General features: G+C 43.0%; 3 protein-coding genes across 3 annotated transcripts; 2 read left to right on the top strand and 1 right to left on the bottom strand.

The window, feature by feature from the left end:
* Positions 1-71: 71 nt before the first annotated feature.
* Positions 72-3,691, bottom strand: LOC9630859 (protein DETOXIFICATION 44, chloroplastic). The gene is made up of 15 exons (XM_024672903.1): positions 3,335-3,691; positions 3,154-3,275; positions 2,935-3,096; positions 2,729-2,886; positions 2,542-2,677; positions 2,389-2,485; positions 2,234-2,334; positions 2,019-2,182; positions 1,891-1,962; positions 1,725-1,841; positions 1,568-1,663; positions 1,390-1,511; positions 1,197-1,335; positions 493-927; positions 72-428 (listed from the first exon to the last, which is right to left on the bottom strand). The coding sequence occupies exons 1-13, from the start codon at positions 3,538-3,540 to the stop codon at positions 1,269-1,271; spliced, it is 1,620 nt and encodes a 539-aa protein (XP_024528671.1). The 5' UTR covers positions 3,541-3,691; the 3' UTR covers positions 72-428; positions 493-927; positions 1,197-1,268.
* Positions 3,692-3,893: 202 nt separating this feature from the next.
* Positions 3,894-4,418, top strand: LOC9630858. Its single transcript, XM_002967782.2, has 2 exons — positions 3,894-4,158; positions 4,233-4,418. The coding sequence occupies exons 1-2, from the start codon at positions 4,055-4,057 to the stop codon at positions 4,354-4,356; spliced, it is 228 nt and encodes a 75-aa protein (XP_002967828.1). The 5' UTR covers positions 3,894-4,054; the 3' UTR covers positions 4,357-4,418.
* A 116-nt stretch (positions 4,419-4,534) lies between these two features.
* LOC9630857 (pentatricopeptide repeat-containing protein At1g62680, mitochondrial) lies at positions 4,535-7,120 on the top strand. Its single transcript, XM_024672904.1, has 4 exons — positions 4,535-5,586; positions 5,665-5,993; positions 6,052-6,360; positions 6,416-7,120. Exons 1-4 carry the CDS (start codon positions 4,638-4,640, stop codon positions 7,049-7,051), a joined length of 2,223 nt encoding a protein of 740 aa, XP_024528672.1. The 5' UTR covers positions 4,535-4,637; the 3' UTR covers positions 7,052-7,120.
* Positions 7,121-17,795: the final 10,675 nt, after the last annotated feature.

Raw genomic sequence — 17,795 nt, 5'->3', positions numbered from 1 at the left:
TCTCTGCAAAAGAGATTTTAAGCTTTGCCAACACCCTCCAAAATTCTCCGCGGATGACATTTGGCATGATCGATCCCAAATAGCTATGGCTATTGTATAAGCGATTTCGCGTAGATTATAGCATAAAAGAATAGCTCATCCCACACGCACCCAAACCAATAACAAATCTATCTATCCATCCAGTCGCAGGAAAAAAAAAGGAGTGTTTCTTCCAGGACGAGACGAGACAAGAAATCAAGAGAGCCTTTAAAGTTTTTATCGGTGCTAGCCTTGGATCACAATTCAAGCAAAGCAAGACGATGAAAGAAAAAAAGAGTGTGTGAGAGAGAGAGAGAGAGAAAGTGGACCTCTCGGGCATGTTTCTCGACGTGGTCTCGTGCTCCATGCACGAAGAATTGGGTGCTTGTGTTTGTGGGGCCTTCAAACTCCTGGAGGGAATAGTTTAGTGTGGACAAGATGTAAAGTGGAAGGTGCCAGAGATTATTAGCTCACCTCTTTGCGTCTTCCAAATTGGAAACAACTTTGTTCGTCCGAGTTACTATTGGGCTTGGAGCTAGACAAAGATGATATCTCCCCGAAGATTTCTTTGGCAGAGCCTTGCAATCGAACGCAAGCCATCATACGTCCTGTGAATCATGAGCGCAGTGCTTGTGTCACCAAGGCAGTCAAAGCTTCATGGCCCATTGATCAGTCACTTAGAAACCTGGGAACGAAGAGATCTTGTTTAAAACAATATGAAACAAAGTAAGAACCTTTGTTTTTTATGCTGCCACCAAGTGGATTGCAAAGTGCTGGCCACAGCTCATCCCTGCAAGCAAACAGGAAGAAGAAAAGGAGTGGTAGAAGTTAGAAAAAGCATATGTATGTGACTGGACCCTTGTCTAAATGATACTGCTTTTGATTGATCCAAGTTACATGTTCCAAAACCTGTAGAAACAAAAAAAAGAGAGAGAACTGGTTTAGTCGAGCCAAACGAAAGCTGGAAAGGCGAAAGAAAGACATGCCTCACACGCTCTACAACAGTGCCAGCCCATGAAAAAGCAAAGCACCGTCATCGTCAATCTTAGAGTCGACGTCAATGGATACTGCTTTGCTTATTGCTGTGCATTAAACTGGTCTATGATCTAAATTTTTTTTCTTTTCGTTCCCTCTCTCCCTGCAGGAGAAACTATGAATCGCATGAGAACTGTACGCACCTTGTTCCTTTCGTGAGTTATTGTTGTTGACTTGTTGTGCTTGATATAGTAAAGTCTACAGCGCGATAGCAACTAAGAATTGTCAATCTCCAAGCTCTCGTTTGCCAAAAACTGCCAAGGACCCGTGGCAGTCCCCAGCCTGCATTGAAACGGCGGTTTAGCTTATGGTATCCAAAGGCTTATAGATCGTTACCTCAAAATGCCGGAAGCCATTCGAAGGCTCATGAGTACAGTCAAGCCAAGCCATACACCAGGTAAACCAAGGAAGGATGGCGCAGCGAAAAGAACCGCTGAGGAAATGATTCCAATCACTATCTGCAAAATAAAAACACTTAACCGTCCTTGCATAAAAAAACATTCGAGTTTCGCACCATTGAGTAGGCTGCAAAGGCGAAGTCAGTTGCACCGTAAAAAATGCCATCAAACACGAACGCCATAGAGTTGATAGGCTGAGTCAAAACAGCAAACTACAAAGCAAGCATGGCAATCTAAGGACTGTATCACTAAGAAGAAAATGTATACACTTACCGGAATGATAGTGATCAATGCTTGTATCACCAAATCATCACTGGTGAAAAGTTTTGAAAAGCGTTGGCCACCAAGTCCAAGGATTACACCCATGATTAAACCAAACACGATGCCCAGCTGTCAGATCGAAGCTAGTTAAAAGGAGAAACCTGCAAGAAAGGAGTACCTGCAGGACTCTAAATGTTGCCTCTTTAACCTTTTGCCCATTGTTCCGTGCCACGAAATCGGCAATAACAGCCTTAGAAAAAAAGGACTTTAGAACACGACGATAGAACATCCCCGTGGTATGTTCACCTGTCCGGCGAGCGCCAGGGAATCAGAAAGAAGAGATGCAGCCAACCAGATTTGCATGCAAATTTGATGTGCTGCCATAGGAGCTACACCCTCCTGAGCAGCCATTGAAGTTGCCAGTGTCATGGTAAGCAGTATTGCAATGGTTCGCGTGAACAACAGACCACCTATGAAAAAACTTTCAGTTCCAGAAATCTTCACAAACGTATGTGCCTTACCAGACGAAAAAAAACGTCTTAGGCCCAGTCTTGATATATCAGGCGGGATCAGGACAGCAACTTCGTTTAGTTTCACCAATAAAATGAACGCAATTACATATCTGCCAAACTAAAAGAACGTAAAAAAACATAGCAATCAGTTGCCTGCAACTCACTGTGACACGACTGTTGCCACAGCTGCCCCGGTAACTCCATATCCAAAAGAAAACATCAAAATTGGATCCAGCACCACATTCACTATGTTCCCCGTGACTATCATCAAAACACAGGTCAGAGAACGAAAGAAAGAAAGAACAAAATTAATTTACCTGTAGCATACAGAGGAGTTTTTGTGTCTTTAAAGCCACGAAACACTCCTTGCGTAGCTAGAGAAACAACAACTGCAGGAGCTCCCAGAGCCCGAATTGATAGATACTGCTGCGCAGGAAGACGCATTGGAGAATCCTGTTCCAAGAGAATTAGACCATTGATCTTTCAACACCAACCAACACTTACGTCCAAAATCCCCATTATTCTGAGAATTGGCCAGGCTCCAAGCAACAGCACAAGAGCCTCTATGATTCCGAGTGACGATCCCAGAAACAGCGCTGATGAAACAGACGGGTAGACGCGCTTCTCAGACTTTCCAGGCTTCTCAATGAAGTGCCCTTCTTCTGAATTGCCGCGTGTTAGTTATGCAATGCATGCTTGACCAAGTTTACCAGCGGCTTCCGTCAGCGGGATGCCTTCCTCAAAGCCGCATCCAGCAACGTTGTCCTCTGCGACGTAAGATGTCGTGATGTTGAGAAGAGGAATATTAAAGATCTTTGATATCAAGTTGAAAACCGAAATCGAGACACCTACAGCAGCTAACTCCACCGAGCCTGACAAAACAGCGAGAGTTATTAAACTAGAAGGAAAGAAGAAAGAAGAATGGCTACCTATTTGACCGATGAATGCCGTGTCCACCAAAGAAGCGAGTGGATCCGCGGCAAGTCCAAGCAATGCCGGAAGAGCGACAGCTGCAATCTCTCGCCCAAGATCATCGGCCTCAAAGACTTTCCTGAAAATTTCCAGCATAAGATTCACATTCAATGAAACAGAAAAATAAGTCACACTGACTTCGAGCTCTCCAGGAAACCACTGAATGGATTCTTCTTCGTTGCTTGTGAGGCATCACACTCCATTTGCGTTGGCTGCCTTTGGCAATTCGCTCTAAAGCAGGAGAACCGGATCGGGCTAAGGAAACCGATGCTCTGGCGGCTGAGCTCGCCAGATGGAATAGTGTAGGCTAGCGTCGGAGGATTCCTGATCCACTCTTGAGACATAGAAGCCCCGATCGATCGGGAGCTTGAAAGATCCTCCCAAAATCAAATGCCGATGCGGCAATCACTCGAAATACACCTGAATCACATAGAGATTCCCCAAAATGCAGCCCTAGAGCGCCTGGAGCGAGCTCCCCGGACGAACCCTAGCGCCAGGAGGATTGGCGCCATATACTCCAAGATTTAGACCACCCTGGCCAGAACTCGAATGTGTACGAAGCGCACGGACTGGCCCATTCCCATCCGGGGGAGGGGGTGACCACTGCATTGACCTCACACCGGTACGGAATCCTGTCATCTTTTGGGCCATGGCGGTTTCGTACGCATGCCTATGGCTGACGCTGTCAAGCTCCTTCAAAAACGACGGCGACGTGGTTTTTCGATCCATTTCCTGGAAGAAGCAAAATAAAAGCGGCAAAGAGAAAGGAGCCCTGCCCTAGCTGCTGCTTTTGGAAAATTCGCGCTTCCTTTTCTTCTTTCTTCCTTCTTGCTTGGTTTCGATCGATTGATCTGCGCGATGTGCTGCGACAATTGCCACCCGATTGGCTTCCTGCTGGGACTGCCCTTCGCAATCCTCTCGTTTCTCATCTCTCTCGTGGGGGTCGTGGTGTGGATCGTCGGGTAAGCGCCCAGATCTGTGGCGAATTTTAGGGATTTTGGCTCGCGCTTGATTTTGCTTCTTTGTTTCGTGGCAGGATCCTTCTCACGATCATCTGCCCGTGCTGTATTTGCGTCGCCGCCATTGTCAATCTGGCGCTGGAGCTGATCAAGGCGCCGCTTCACGTCATACGATGGTTCACGGAGCAAATCCCCTGCTAATCGATTGCTCGCTCGCGCGTGTACTATCATTTTTCTGTGAATTTTAAGGTTTTCTCTTCCTATCTGACGGTTGTCCTTGATGCTCTTCATCCAATGGCTCCTATCGTTTTTGGTGAATTTTAATCTGACGGGTGTCCTTGATGTTCTTCATCCAACGGCTCCTACTTTGATTTACGATGACCAATTTCATCCAACGGTTCCCATTGATTTTAAGCATCGGACGGTGGTCTGCGTTATTTTAGGGCTTATGGGAGGAGGAGCGCATTCTCTCCCCAAATGTGATGTTGCCAAGGCGCGGCGCGGCGCTGGCGAGGATCTCCAGCAAGAAGCTCTTCCAGAATCGAGGTAATCTCCGGTCGATCGCCAGCGATGGCGGAGGAATGCAGGCAATCGACGAGCTGGACGCCAATGTCGCGGCCGATCACGAGCGAGCCGCTCGTGATTACCAGAGCGGCAGCTTGGAGGAATCGATCGACAGCGAGTACGCCGAGAGCTCGCGAGCGTCTTATAGGCAGAGCGAGAGCGATGTCCGGCTGCTCGTGAGCGAAATCTTGCGATCCAACGATGTGGCCTGCGTCAAGGCGATCCTCCAGAGGTGGCTGCGGCAGATGAGCGTGGATCCACTCCGGAGCGCCGCGGCAGTGTCCTACGACGAGGTTGTGTCGGTGGCCAGCGATCTAGTCCGGGAATTTGGCACAAGGGGCTCCGTCCAGATCACGATGGCAGTCTTGGATTGGATGCAGCTCCAAAACTGGTTTCACCTCGATCCATACTTGCGAATCCACATCATCGACGTGCTTGGAAAGGCTAGCTCTTTCGACATCGCCGTCCAGGTCTTCAACCATTTCATCAAGATCTCCGTGAAGAAGGACGCGGGCATGTACAATGCGCTGCTCCACGCGTTTTGCAAGGCCGGGAAGCTGGAGGCGGTGGACGATTTGTTCCGGGACATGAAGCAGTCGATCCGGCCAAACCATCTCAGCTACAACATCTTGATGCATTCCTACGTGAAGGCTGGGCACGAGCTGACAAAGGTGGTGAGTGTTTTCAAGGAGATGTATCTTCGAGGCGTCAAGGCCAGTGTTGCTTCATACAACATTCTCATCGCTGCCTGTGCCACCGGGAAGCAGGCATGGGAAGCGCGGGTGTTCTTCTCGAATATGAAGAAGCAGGACCTGGAGCCCAATGTGATCACGTATTCTTCGCTCATCAATGTCTACGTTGCTTCAGGTGAGTTTCTTACGTTTCCAGCACTTTCGCTTTTCTTTCTGGTTTCCGAGTGAAGCCGTGTGTGATTGTGCAGTGTAGGCAATTGCGCAGCTGCGTTGGACGTGCTCCGGGAGATGGTTAAGGCCGAGGTTATGCCCAACGTGACGACGTTCTCGTGTTTGCTGCACGGGTATGGGCAAGAAGGGAGGATTGAGGAGGCGATGAAGATTTTCCAGACCATGAAAGACCTGGGGATCGAGCCGTCCGCCATAACCTTCAACATCTTGATGACTATGTACAGCAAGAGTGGACACCACGCGCTGGCTCAATCGTGTTTCCACGAGATGATCGAGTCTGGACTGGAGCCTACGTATGTAAGCTTTCTGAGCCTGATGTACTGCTTCAAGTCCGTTGGAGCATACAAAGAGGTAACTCCGTTCATTTTGTTTGCGTGTGCCTGTCACTGACTTGGTTTTGTTTCTGTAGGTACTCGGCATCTACGATGATGTCAAAAGAAACTCCTCGCTTTGTAACATCTATATATTCACCGAAGCTCTTGACGCCTGCGTAAAGTGGGGCAACTGGTCAAAGCTTGAGGGCATATTTTCTGACATGAAAGCTGCGCGCTGCGATCCAAATGTCGTTACGTGCACAGTGGTTCTTATGGCCCTGAGCTCGAAAAACTGCAAAACGGTGGAGGAGGCCACTATACTGATAAATTTTTTCAGGGAGTTCGACTCCAAGCCAATAATTATTCTCCGGTACTTGCTAATGGAGACACTCGACGACGACCAGGTGAGCCGATCTATCTGGTTTTCAGTTTCTTACCAACACCAAATGGCATTCCCAGGTGGAAGCTCTTGTCTTGGAGCTGGGAAAGGTGATCAGCCCGGACAACGTAAAGACCTGGAAGATTTTCACGTCGGGTCTTATAGACGCGTTATGGACACTGGGCTGGCACCGCCGCGCGGCAATCATCCTTAAGTGGACGCTACAGAGGGGCTACCGCGAGTGCCAATGCCTGCTAAACCGGCGAGAGTGGAGGCTGGATTTGAGAAACTTGTCCGTGGGAGCAGCACAAGTTGCCTTCTACCAGTTTTTGAAGTGGCTTGAGGAGGCTGCCCGAGCTACCGTGAGAGACGACGCTCCAGAGCCAGGCTTTGACAAGAGATCCGAGGCATCGTCGCTGGCAGCGCTAGAGATCTCTCTGGAGGCGCTTGTTCCGGCGGGGCCGATCGAGAGAGTGTTCCCGGACTTCGTGAACTTTCCAGCGTTTGTCACGGTTGTGACGGGGTGGGGGAAGTTTAGCAAAGTGGAGGGCGAGTCCGTGGTGCGCGAGGCCGTGGAGAGGGAGATTGTGAAGCTGGGGATTCCTTTCACGAGGCTGGCGGGGAGCTGGAGGATTGAAGGGCGGAGCTTGAGGATGTGGCTTCTCACAGCCGACATGAGCAAGAAGTTGCTTGTGTCGGACTCGGCTGGAAGTTAGCTCATTTTTCTATGTTCTAGAAAAGGTTCTCCAGTAAAAATGAAAGCATGAGAAAGAAATTTGTTTCAATGGCAATACAACACCATTAACACATGAAATTAATTAGTATGCATTATTCACCTTGTCACCACTCAACTTCAACGATTGGTATTGCCCACTCCTTCAATGTGCGATGGTAATCAGTATGGAATATGGCAAAGTCATAAATATACCACTCTATGATGAGATATTGCTGACTGGTTTCTTGATCATATCCATGAAAAGAGTGGGATTTGCCATTGAGAGAAGCATCACACCCAAAGAGAGTGTTACCAATTGATAGTTCCTTTTGAGACTCATTTGTAATTATGACAGTTTTTACTGGAAATAATCCTGCTTGTAAATATAAAAAGTAACATAAGATCAGAAAAACACATAAAAGCTTTGACATATATATTACTAAGAAAAGTGTGATTAAAACACACAAAAAGGACCAATTTAGAAGGCTTGAGTATGTATTCTCAATTTAATAAACTAAACAACACTTTAAAAGTCATACAAATAAACAATTCAATAGCTTTGGTAAAGACTGCAAAATAATAACTATGTCTTCAAACTACCCATTATCCCCATAATAGGCCTCTAAAATCTCAACACCAAGATTAGTATGTAAAATGAAGCTAAACAAAATTTGACATTATTTCAAATACTGGTAACCTAACATAAGGATTTAGATACTCCATTAGCTAACACAGAACATGGGTTTACCCAAGTTGGATCCAAAACAAAGATACACACACTCAAAAGGGAGCCAAATAATGTTTTAAAAAATCATACCTCTAACCACTACTGTTAGGTGTCAGATTTGACCACGTGGTCAACATCAGTCAAAGGAAGGGTTAAGGGTATATTAAAGCATGTTAAGGTAAGGGACTTAGGGCTCACAATGGAGCGGTGGCGTAATGGAGCTTTTGAGGTAGCTCGGGGGTGGTTGGTGAGGAACCTCAAGAGGTGGCATAGCATAGTCTAGGGCGACTAAATTTCTGTCTTTTTGCGCCGGATCATAACATTGGTATTAGAGGAGTTAGTTGCGATGGCCGACCAAGTTGAATGTTGGAATTTTATTGTCGATGGTGGTGCCGACAAAGCTGCGGAGATTTGGACCATTCAAGATGTGGTTCATGAGCTACGAGCCCTTAATTGAAATCAACAAGAGATGCAAGATGAGATGCATGGCATGATGGATACCATGCGTGGGCATGTTGAGGCACTCGAGGCTAGATGGGGTAGCGCTCCAAGTAAGCCTTCTTTGGTAGATCGACTCAAGATTCCAACCTTTTCCGGTGATAGTGGTGTGGATGAGTGTCATGCTTGGTTAGCCAATGTGAAGAAGTTCTTGACTATTAGGGGAACTCCAGATGCAAAGGCTTTAGTGGCTATTCCAATGGTTTTGTGTGATGCGGGTCTTCGATGGTGGAATTGACTTGAGGAGTCTCATGTTGCGGATAAGAAACCACCAGTGTCTACTATGGATAAGTTTGAGGCTGCTTTTCGTTTACATTTTGCTCCTTATTACGACATAGAGAATGCTCATATAATGAAGGATCCAGATCAAAATAAATCCTATTTCATTGATGGCCTACATAGTGAGAGCATGTGGCAACACTTGTGTCATTCTCAGCCTATAAAGAGTTTGGAGGAGCTCTTTGATGCGGCTCGTTGACTTGACAATGACAAGCACAAGTCTCGCAAGCGTTCACGGAGTTCTTCTGCCGAGAATCGTAGTGATGATCGCCGTGGACACAAGGATGGGAACAAGCATCACAAGTTGAAGTCAGTGGTGACTACTTCAGATGCAAAGGGGTCTAAGAAGCAGAAGTTCTTTGTGAAGAATTATAGACATGGTTGTCATCATTGCAGCGAACTTGGATAGTACAAGGCTGATTGTCCGCAGTTGAAGAACAAGCAGCAGGACAAGAAGAATGGCCAATCTTCTTCTCACAGTAAGTCAGATACTAAAAAGTTGCAAACTTTGCAACGTGAGGATGACGAGAATGACCATTTCGGTCAGAGGAAGAGACTTTTGATTGTTGCTCGTCAGCTCAACTGTGTGTGGAACAAGATGGAGCTCAAGGATACGCATGAATCAGCTTTAATGCTGGAGGGCATGTTCCGTGGCGATCCAATGTGGATTTTACTGGATAGTGGGAGTGATGACAACTTTGTTTCAGCAAAGTTTATTGTGGAGCATGGCCTGGTCACCTGTGGAGTTCTTCCATACACAGTGGAAGGTGGAACTACCTATGCTCAGCATTTCGATGCTTGTGTCAAGGGGCTGGAAGTGTTGGTTGGCAAAACCACACTTGTGGAGACTTTTTATCTCGCAAATATCCATCGTGTGGATCTCATTCTTGGGATGCCATGGTTGGTGAAGGTGAATCTAGAGATAAAGTGGAGTATTAAGCATATCTCGTTGGAGTATAGTGGTGTTAAAAGATATGTGGTTTCTTCTTTAGATCTTCATTGCACTCTTTTCTTTTGTCATGTCATATTAATATATATTGAGGGCTGAAAAATATGTCCTTTAAAAACCCAAGTGAGAACTCTAAAGAAAAAGAATTCTAAAGTAGTTGATTGTGTTTTCCACATCAAACAAATTCCATTCCTTTTGGCAAGGGCGTTCAACCACCAGTTGTTATACTCTCTGCTACATCTTTGAAGTAGGCTTGTCATAATGGAAAAGCACTTTTGAGTTAATTGCTGTTTGTTTGTGACTTGGGGGCCCAAGGCACGTGTGGGGAAGAAGTAACAGTACGGGATATACTTGACGAGTTTTCTGATGTTTTTCCATCTGAACTTCCTCATGGGTTGCCTCCGTTACGAGGTGTGGAGCATGGGATTACATTGGAGCCAGGGACATGGCCAATTTACCGGCATTCATTTCAGTTAAGTTATGCAAAGGAGCAAGAAGTTCAATGACAAGTCAAGGAGTTACTTGAGTTTGGATTTATTCAGCCAAGTAAGTCCTTGTTTGGTGCTCCGGTCTTGCTTGTGAAGAAGAAAAATGGTTCAATATGGATGTGTATTGACTACCGCGCTTTGAATAAGAAGACAATGAAGGATAAGATGCCAATGCCACATGTGGATGATATTCTAACAAGCTTGGTAAAGCACGAGTGTTTACCAAGATTGATCTGAGGAGTGGATATCAACAGATTGCAATGGATGATGCATCTATTTCCAAGACGGCATTCAACACAAGCTTTGGACATTTTGAGTTTATAATTATGCTGTTTGGTTTGACAAATGCACCAGCCACATTTACTCGGTTGATGACAGAGGTATTTAGGCATTATCTTCATGAGTTTATGGAGATTTTCTTGGACGATATTCTTATTTTTAGCAAGAATATGGAGGAGCATAAGGTGCATTTGCACAAGGTTCTTTTGTTACTCTGAGACAGCAAACTAAGAGAAAATATGAATTTGCAAAGTTGGAGATGGAATATTTAGGCCATATTGTGACATCTAAGGGTGTCAAGACGGATCCAAGGAAGGTGGCTATGGTGGAAAATTGGCCTACACCGAATCAAAACTAAAGTGAAAACCATGAGATGGACTCATATAGATACACAACTTCCTTATAGACAAAGCTATAGTATGGGTACCAACATTTTAACCTCAACTAACTAAGTTGGACATCACCATCCTCAGTCAAGGCATGGGGCCAACCAAACTAAGTCAAGATCAGTGAGAGCTCACTACTCTCATAGAGTCTAATGAAATGCAAAGTGCAATTTGCACCAAACACAACACTGCAAAAGAAAGGCACAAGGGTCACCTTTCTAGAAAAATGCAACAGCCACTTTTCTACACCAACTCCAGACTTTATCTAACTCAATTGCCTTAGCCTCAAAGTTAGCATCCCTTTCAAGCTGCATTATACAAACTACCTACTAAAGTCTAAGCTAACCAAAGTCAACTCTAACCCCTTCACTAGTTTGTACTGGCTTATGAAAACGAAATGGTTTCGAGCAAAGTGAACGATAGATTAGCTATTGGAAAAGCCTAAAAAAATTTATGGAAAATTTTCCATCTTAGAGAAAGAATAACTGTCAGTCTAGGAATACAAACTTTCAAGACTCAACCAACTTCCTCTTACCAACAACTTCACATGGATTCACCTCAACACAAATTCTCATGACCCACAATATGCTTAAGCATCGAACACTTTGCCCATATTTTCGACATCCAACACCTACATCCGCAAAATGCAAAATGAACATCCAAGGCTTGATCACGAAGACCATATCTTCGGATATCCATATTGCATTAAAACTCTTCTTCAACCACCTTCAAGATTGAATGTGAAGCCAAAACATTAACAAAAAAAATGACATGGAAAATCAAGGTCTAAGGAGAATTCCTCATCACTCGAAATAACAATGCCACTTCCATTAACACAAATGCTAATGATATCAATGCCTCAACTACACACCTTCTCCATCCAACAATCTACTCCAAGTGTTAATGGATAAACTAACAAGCTATGGCAAGTAAATGCTATAACCTTTTCCAAACTTAATAGGCAAACCTTCAAGGAACAAGGAACTAACTTAAACTTAGCATATCATAGATCATTATTGAGAACCCAGTCAAAACTACTACAATGCTACTATGTGTAAGTAAACTATCTTTACTATCAACCACTTTGGGGTTGATCATTATTTAACCAAGCAACTTTGTAAACACATCACATGGATATAATATAAAACCACAATGACTTGATCATTAATCGAGCAACACTACGAGAAACGCCTATGTCACTATTACAAAGGTTTATGTGAGTATCAAGTGTCAACTCGATTCAATAAAATACAACATAAATGCCACACTCCACTGATAGAGATTTACAACACCCAACACCACTAACTTTTGTTCACAACACAGACAAGCTTATGCCACTCTCTTTCTGACCAAACTCAAAACTAATTCAACACTAAGCTACTCAAAGAGCAATAGCAAGGTTCTCTAGAAAAGAATTAAGTATTGCAATCTAAGTCTTCAATAGCAAGCCTAGACAAAATGGTTTAGCATTTCACCGCTATCCATTCTATAACTCACCATTTGTAAGACCATCATTTCCAACATACATCAAGGTAGGGACTCTTGACTACATAATGTGAATACAAGCAATGAGTCACACCTTGTTACAAATCATCTCTCCAAAAGAAAATGATTTATGTGTTTGATCCTTCGTCCTTGATGACTCTCTTTTCGGTCTCATCTTTGACTAAACCTCAGCTTGCGTTCGCATTGCTTTCAGTTCAATCCAAGAAAAGTTTATGAGAGAGCACGGCAATAACTACTTGAACCAATAGACTAATCCCTACAGTCTTTATTGATCCACTTATAATCATGCCTAGGAAGGATCCACTAGTGCCATGTTAAACAGCTACGGACCAACTTATTTACCACTCATAGCAAACCTAGGGAAGGTTTATTTTAACCACAGTACATAGAACAACTCATAAAACCACCGATAGGCTAACATTAATCCTGCCAACTCAAAGTGTAATCTTGAGTTGCTAATGTGCCTCACTCACAAGTGCAAGCAAAAACTCGTGCAAATGGTACACCTCAAATCCATCCTATAAGCCCAAGAGCAAGCTCACATTATTACAGTACAAAAAGGTAACTAAATCCATACCTAAGGAACAATTGCGAAGTCTTTGCACCCTAACGTGTACCCACTCGGATTATCATTTTCATCTCTGCATATGTAACGAGACTAATTGCCCAATTACATTGAATAGTACTTGCTGAGACTTATCCTCTGATACCAAATGTAGCACACATGGTTTTTACCCTTTATCCTATAGTGATTTACCATAGGATAATGACGAAATAGAATCTAAACCCTCTATATGCCATGTGTCATATGCTAGGTGTCACATACCATGTGTCCAAAGGACAATGGTGTGGAACTTGAGTTTTAGGGCTTTGGGCCATTGAACGAAGGAACGGTGCCAAACTTCTAAGTATGGAGTCAAGGAGCAATGGCATTGGAGCACAAAACAACTCCTAAGCATATAGCCCAAGGAGCCAAAGGACATGAGCACAGAGGGACTTGGAACAGTCTTAGAGTATCCAGCATCCCGATGCTAGGACCAGCATGCAAAAAAGAGCCAAATAGAGTCTAGCGCTATTTAAGCATACCGATCGCCTAACACAAAGACATAGGTATTCCACCAGCTAGCATGGTGTGGAGCTTGGGCTTAGACCCAAGCCGGATGCAAAACAAGGACAGGCACTGTAGGGCACCTTATCTCTCTCCCCTTAAGCCAACTGGAAAAGGGGCAATTGCTTGATGAGAGAGCCTTTAGTGGCTATTTTATCCCCATTTATCCCCCAAGGTTCCAAGAATCCACGGTGACAGTATATCCAAATCTCATCCCATGATCACATGCGTTACAGGCACACAAGTGGGAGCTAAACTATGCCTCAAGTTGGTCAACCATGCCTGACCTACCCACTATCTTTATTATACATTTGGAACCCCCTATAGCCCCCTCCCCCCTTGAGGAACACACGCTTTGGGCTTTCACCCTAAGCCTCCCTTAGTATCAGGAGTTAGTTTCTGGGACAAGCTTGAAACTTACTAAATATGGAATGTCTTTAGATTGTGAATTTGGACATGGGACGAACACTATTGTGTTTAAGACAATCTCGACATTCCGTAGATATGCCAAATAAGCAAATCTAGTCACTTTCCATAAATAGCATTTAGGACCAAAATGAGACTAACACAAAAGGCATGATAGCAAGGGTGTTTGGCAGACACGGTAAACTATCATCCAGTGATATTGAGGGACTTCTTAATCTTGTCAAGCTAATGCAAGACAGAGCAAAAGAGAACTAACAAGCCAGGCCGAGTATGCTCAACTAAATAGACACTTAAGAATTCCTTTTTTATGCTCATCCGGCTAAGTACAAATGTTAAACTTAGTTTACTAACACTTGAACAAGAGGAATTGATAAAGGGTCTAGCAATACCGACCTCCTGCCGTCGTGGCAATAAGGAAAGAGTGTCCGTAAGGACTAGTTGACAGATAACTTTCAATACCCGAAGTCATATTCGCGACAATAGCTATCTTGAAAGACATCCAAAAGGCCCACAATGCTATAACCAAGTGCTTATGCTAATACCTTGGGTGATCCTCCACAAGCTTTGAGATGATGGTCTTCAAAAACTTGTTGCCGGACTCTGCCTAACCATTGCACTTAGGATAGTAGCTGTTGCTTTTCACGTGCTTGACCTGCACCTACTAGAGAAGATGCTCCATCACTTGTCCAAGGAAGCCGTTGCCACAATTAGAAATCAAAACTACAGAAACTTTGAATTGGTAAATGATGTACTCGTAGATAAATTTTGCTGTAGATTGTTGATTTGCCTATTACAAAAGGATGGCCTCAACCCATTTTGTAAAATAGTCTATTGCCACAATAATATATCGCTATCCTTTTGAGCTTAGTGGATTGGTCAAGCCAAAGTAGTCAAGTCCCCCCTAGAAAAAGGGACCAGAAGAAGTGATGAGCTGGAAAAGAAGGTGTGGAATGTGGCTTTAGAGCACTACTCACATGCCTTTGCATACTCCAAGTTGTCCTTGTGAACTCGAGGCCAAAAAGAGCCATGGTGCAAAAGGAGCTGTGTTGTGACATATCTCGAGAAATGCCTTGCACAACAGTGGAAAGCAAGAAGAAGCTCAGGGATCTTATGTTCACCCACACACCACAACAAGACATCTTATGATGTCCTCTTGTAAAGGTGTCCATCTAAAAAGCAAAATCCTTATGCTTGGATGTCTAACACCTTTTGTTGAGCCGATGAAGAATCTATTGGAAACTCGCTTGAATCTAGATAGACTACAATGTCTTGTAAAGCTGCTGGGACCATAAAGGAGGTAGCCTCAGCAACCAGGAACTTGCTTGGATCCATCACACACTTCTGCTATATGTGAAAAGTTGGCTAGAACTTTTGGATGGTCATAGTCCAAGATAAGTATAAGGACTATGAACTAGTTGCTTTAAAAGAAAGGTTAGCACATTATAATAGATATGAAAATGGATATCAGCTCTATCAAGAAAGTGACAAAATTGCTCCAAAGTGTAAACAACAACCATTACTTCTTTTTCTACATCCACATACTTCTTCTCAATCTCCTTGAATAAATGTGAGGTATAGTATGTTGCATGTGGTGGCTTGCCAAGCTCTAAATGTTGGCAAAGGCATACTCTAAAAGCCTCTACTCCAGTCATGATATAAATCTTGAAAGGAAGTGTTCACTTTAGTGGCTGGAGAACTAGGGTCGTGCATAGTGATTGCTTTAACAAATCAAAGGTTGCTGCTAGCTCTCACCCTATATAAATGGAATATTATGTTATAGTAGAGTTGTTAGAGGCCATGAATGTGCAATATAGTTGTGGAGGAAATAGCAAAAAAAACCTATTTGCCTGAGAAAGCCATGAAGTTGCTTTAAGTTGGTTGGCAAATGTAAACAACCAAAGAGAATGATTTGAGAGACGATCCATAAAGGTTTAAATATAAAAAGAAAAGGCCTATGAATAAGAGTGCACCCTCTTTTTCAATCGGTTAAAAGTTTTAAAATACTTAGGATTAAATGTCCTTCCCTTCTATGTTTTTTCCTTTTTCAATTTTAGCCAATCTTTGGAATATACCCCAAATCATCATGAGGCTGCATTTGCATATTACACTTTCCTGAGCCAAAATCTAACTAAAATCCTAGTGGGATTTTTGTAATCAAATTGGACACTAATATGAAAGAAAAGATGAAGAAAACATGGAAAGTTAGAAGAAAAAGAGTGAGTACCCAAAGAATTTAACCTTCCTTTCTATCTTCAAACTTCACACCTACCCCTTTTCTTTCATTTTTCACTTGTTTTCTAGAGTTTCTACTAATTCACATAGTTACCAACCCTTGGCCTCACCACCAAAGGTACACTCTACACTCTTTAGAGGGTTTTTATATATCTAGAGCCAATGCAATCCACTGTGATTGCATGTTAGGGCATCGCCACTTAGAGAGTATGAGAGTGAGAGAGAGAATATTTTGATTTTTAAAATATTCCTCATCCTTTGTATAAAACCCTTGCCTCAGAAGGGCAATGGGGGCAAGAGGGCATTTGTGGAGAGTATTAGAGCATTTTTTTGTTGAGCAAGCGTTAGGGGAGCACCTCTCATTCCCCCAATATGTATGAATACAAGAGAACATGAGTGTGCCTAGTTATCATCATCCCAGGTTCGAATGAAATGAAGTTCTATACTATGATGTATTTTAACTATACTTAACCTTTCATCTTGCACATGGATGCTTCTGATATTAGTTTCATTAGGTTTGAAGCCTTTGAAGCATCCACATGCAAAATTAAAAGTCTAATGTATGCTGCACCCAAGACTTGGGATTTAGAGGGTCCCATGATCAAGTCTTGTGGTACCAAGGGGTGTTAGGAATCTGGAGGCTTGGTGTGCTTGGCTGTTTGTGCGTGCGGGGAGTGTAGCTGAACCTTAAGTCCAGTCTAACCCGGGGAGGGGGATTGGGAGAGATTTGGGAATCCATAGATGGATGGCTAACACTCCGTTACTCGTGTAGTAAGTAGCTGAAACCAAGTAGGACCAAGTAGGAGCTGGTACCATAGGCGGGAACCTTGGCAAGGGAACTTAGTACAAGCCAAGGCAGAGTTGGTCGGATAGACGAGGTAAGCTGGTAAATTGGAAAGGAAAAATTTGTGGCTTACAATGTAGTCAAGATACACCAAAATTAGAGGAGTTATCAACACCTTTTTGAGATCCACAAATGCCCACTTATAATCCTCAAATCAAATGAAAGATGATTTAAAGGTATCAAAATGCCTGTTTAGATCCAAAGACATAACTTATATTAGATATTACATATTTTGGAAATATTTGCAAGCTGATTCTAATAAACTTATGAAGTTCCCTACTTTGAAATGTGTGAATGATATGTAACACTTCTTTTAATATTTTTGTCATTTTGTTGATCATGTTTCTAATTATACTACATTATTATGAGCATTATTGAAGTCATTCACATTATCTTTCATTTGATCTAAAGATTGCAAATGGGCATTTGCAAATCTCAAAAAGGTGTTGAAAACTTTTTTAGTTTTAGTATATCTTGACCTTTAATCTTGCATACGGATGCTTCAAGGAATTTAAGCTTGATGAGACCAATATCAGAAGAATCAACATAGATCAAGTATAATCAAGATACATTAAAACTGAAGGAGTTATCAACACCATTTTAAGATACGTAAATGTCCACTTGTAATTCTTAGACCAAATGAAAGATGATGTGGACAACTTCAAGAAAGCTCACAATATTGTAATATGATCAAAAATATAATTGACAAAATGACCAAGATATTGAAGGAAACACAACCTATCATTCACACACTTCAGGGTAAAAACTTCACAAGTTTTTTAGAGTCAACTTGCAAACTTTTATAAGAAATGTAGTATCTAAGATAAAATGTATCTTTGGACTCAAACACACACTTTGATAGCTTCAATTTCAAACCAATTTTCTATAGTTGATCCAACACCTTGCTGACATAATAGATATATTCTTCCTATTTCCCCTTTGAGTGGATCAAGATATCATCACTGAAGTTGATAATTACCTCTTATATACCGCAAAGAATTATGTTCATCATCTACTAAAAAG

The sequence above is a fragment of the Selaginella moellendorffii genome, unplaced genomic scaffold (genome assembly GCF_000143415.4).
Source record: "Selaginella moellendorffii unplaced genomic scaffold, v1.0 SELMOscaffold_9, whole genome shotgun sequence".
Classification (NCBI taxonomy): Eukaryota; Viridiplantae; Streptophyta; class Lycopodiopsida; order Selaginellales; family Selaginellaceae; genus Selaginella; species Selaginella moellendorffii.
Note: the sequence above shows the minus strand (reverse complement) of the source record. Positions and strands in the feature narration are given on the sequence as shown.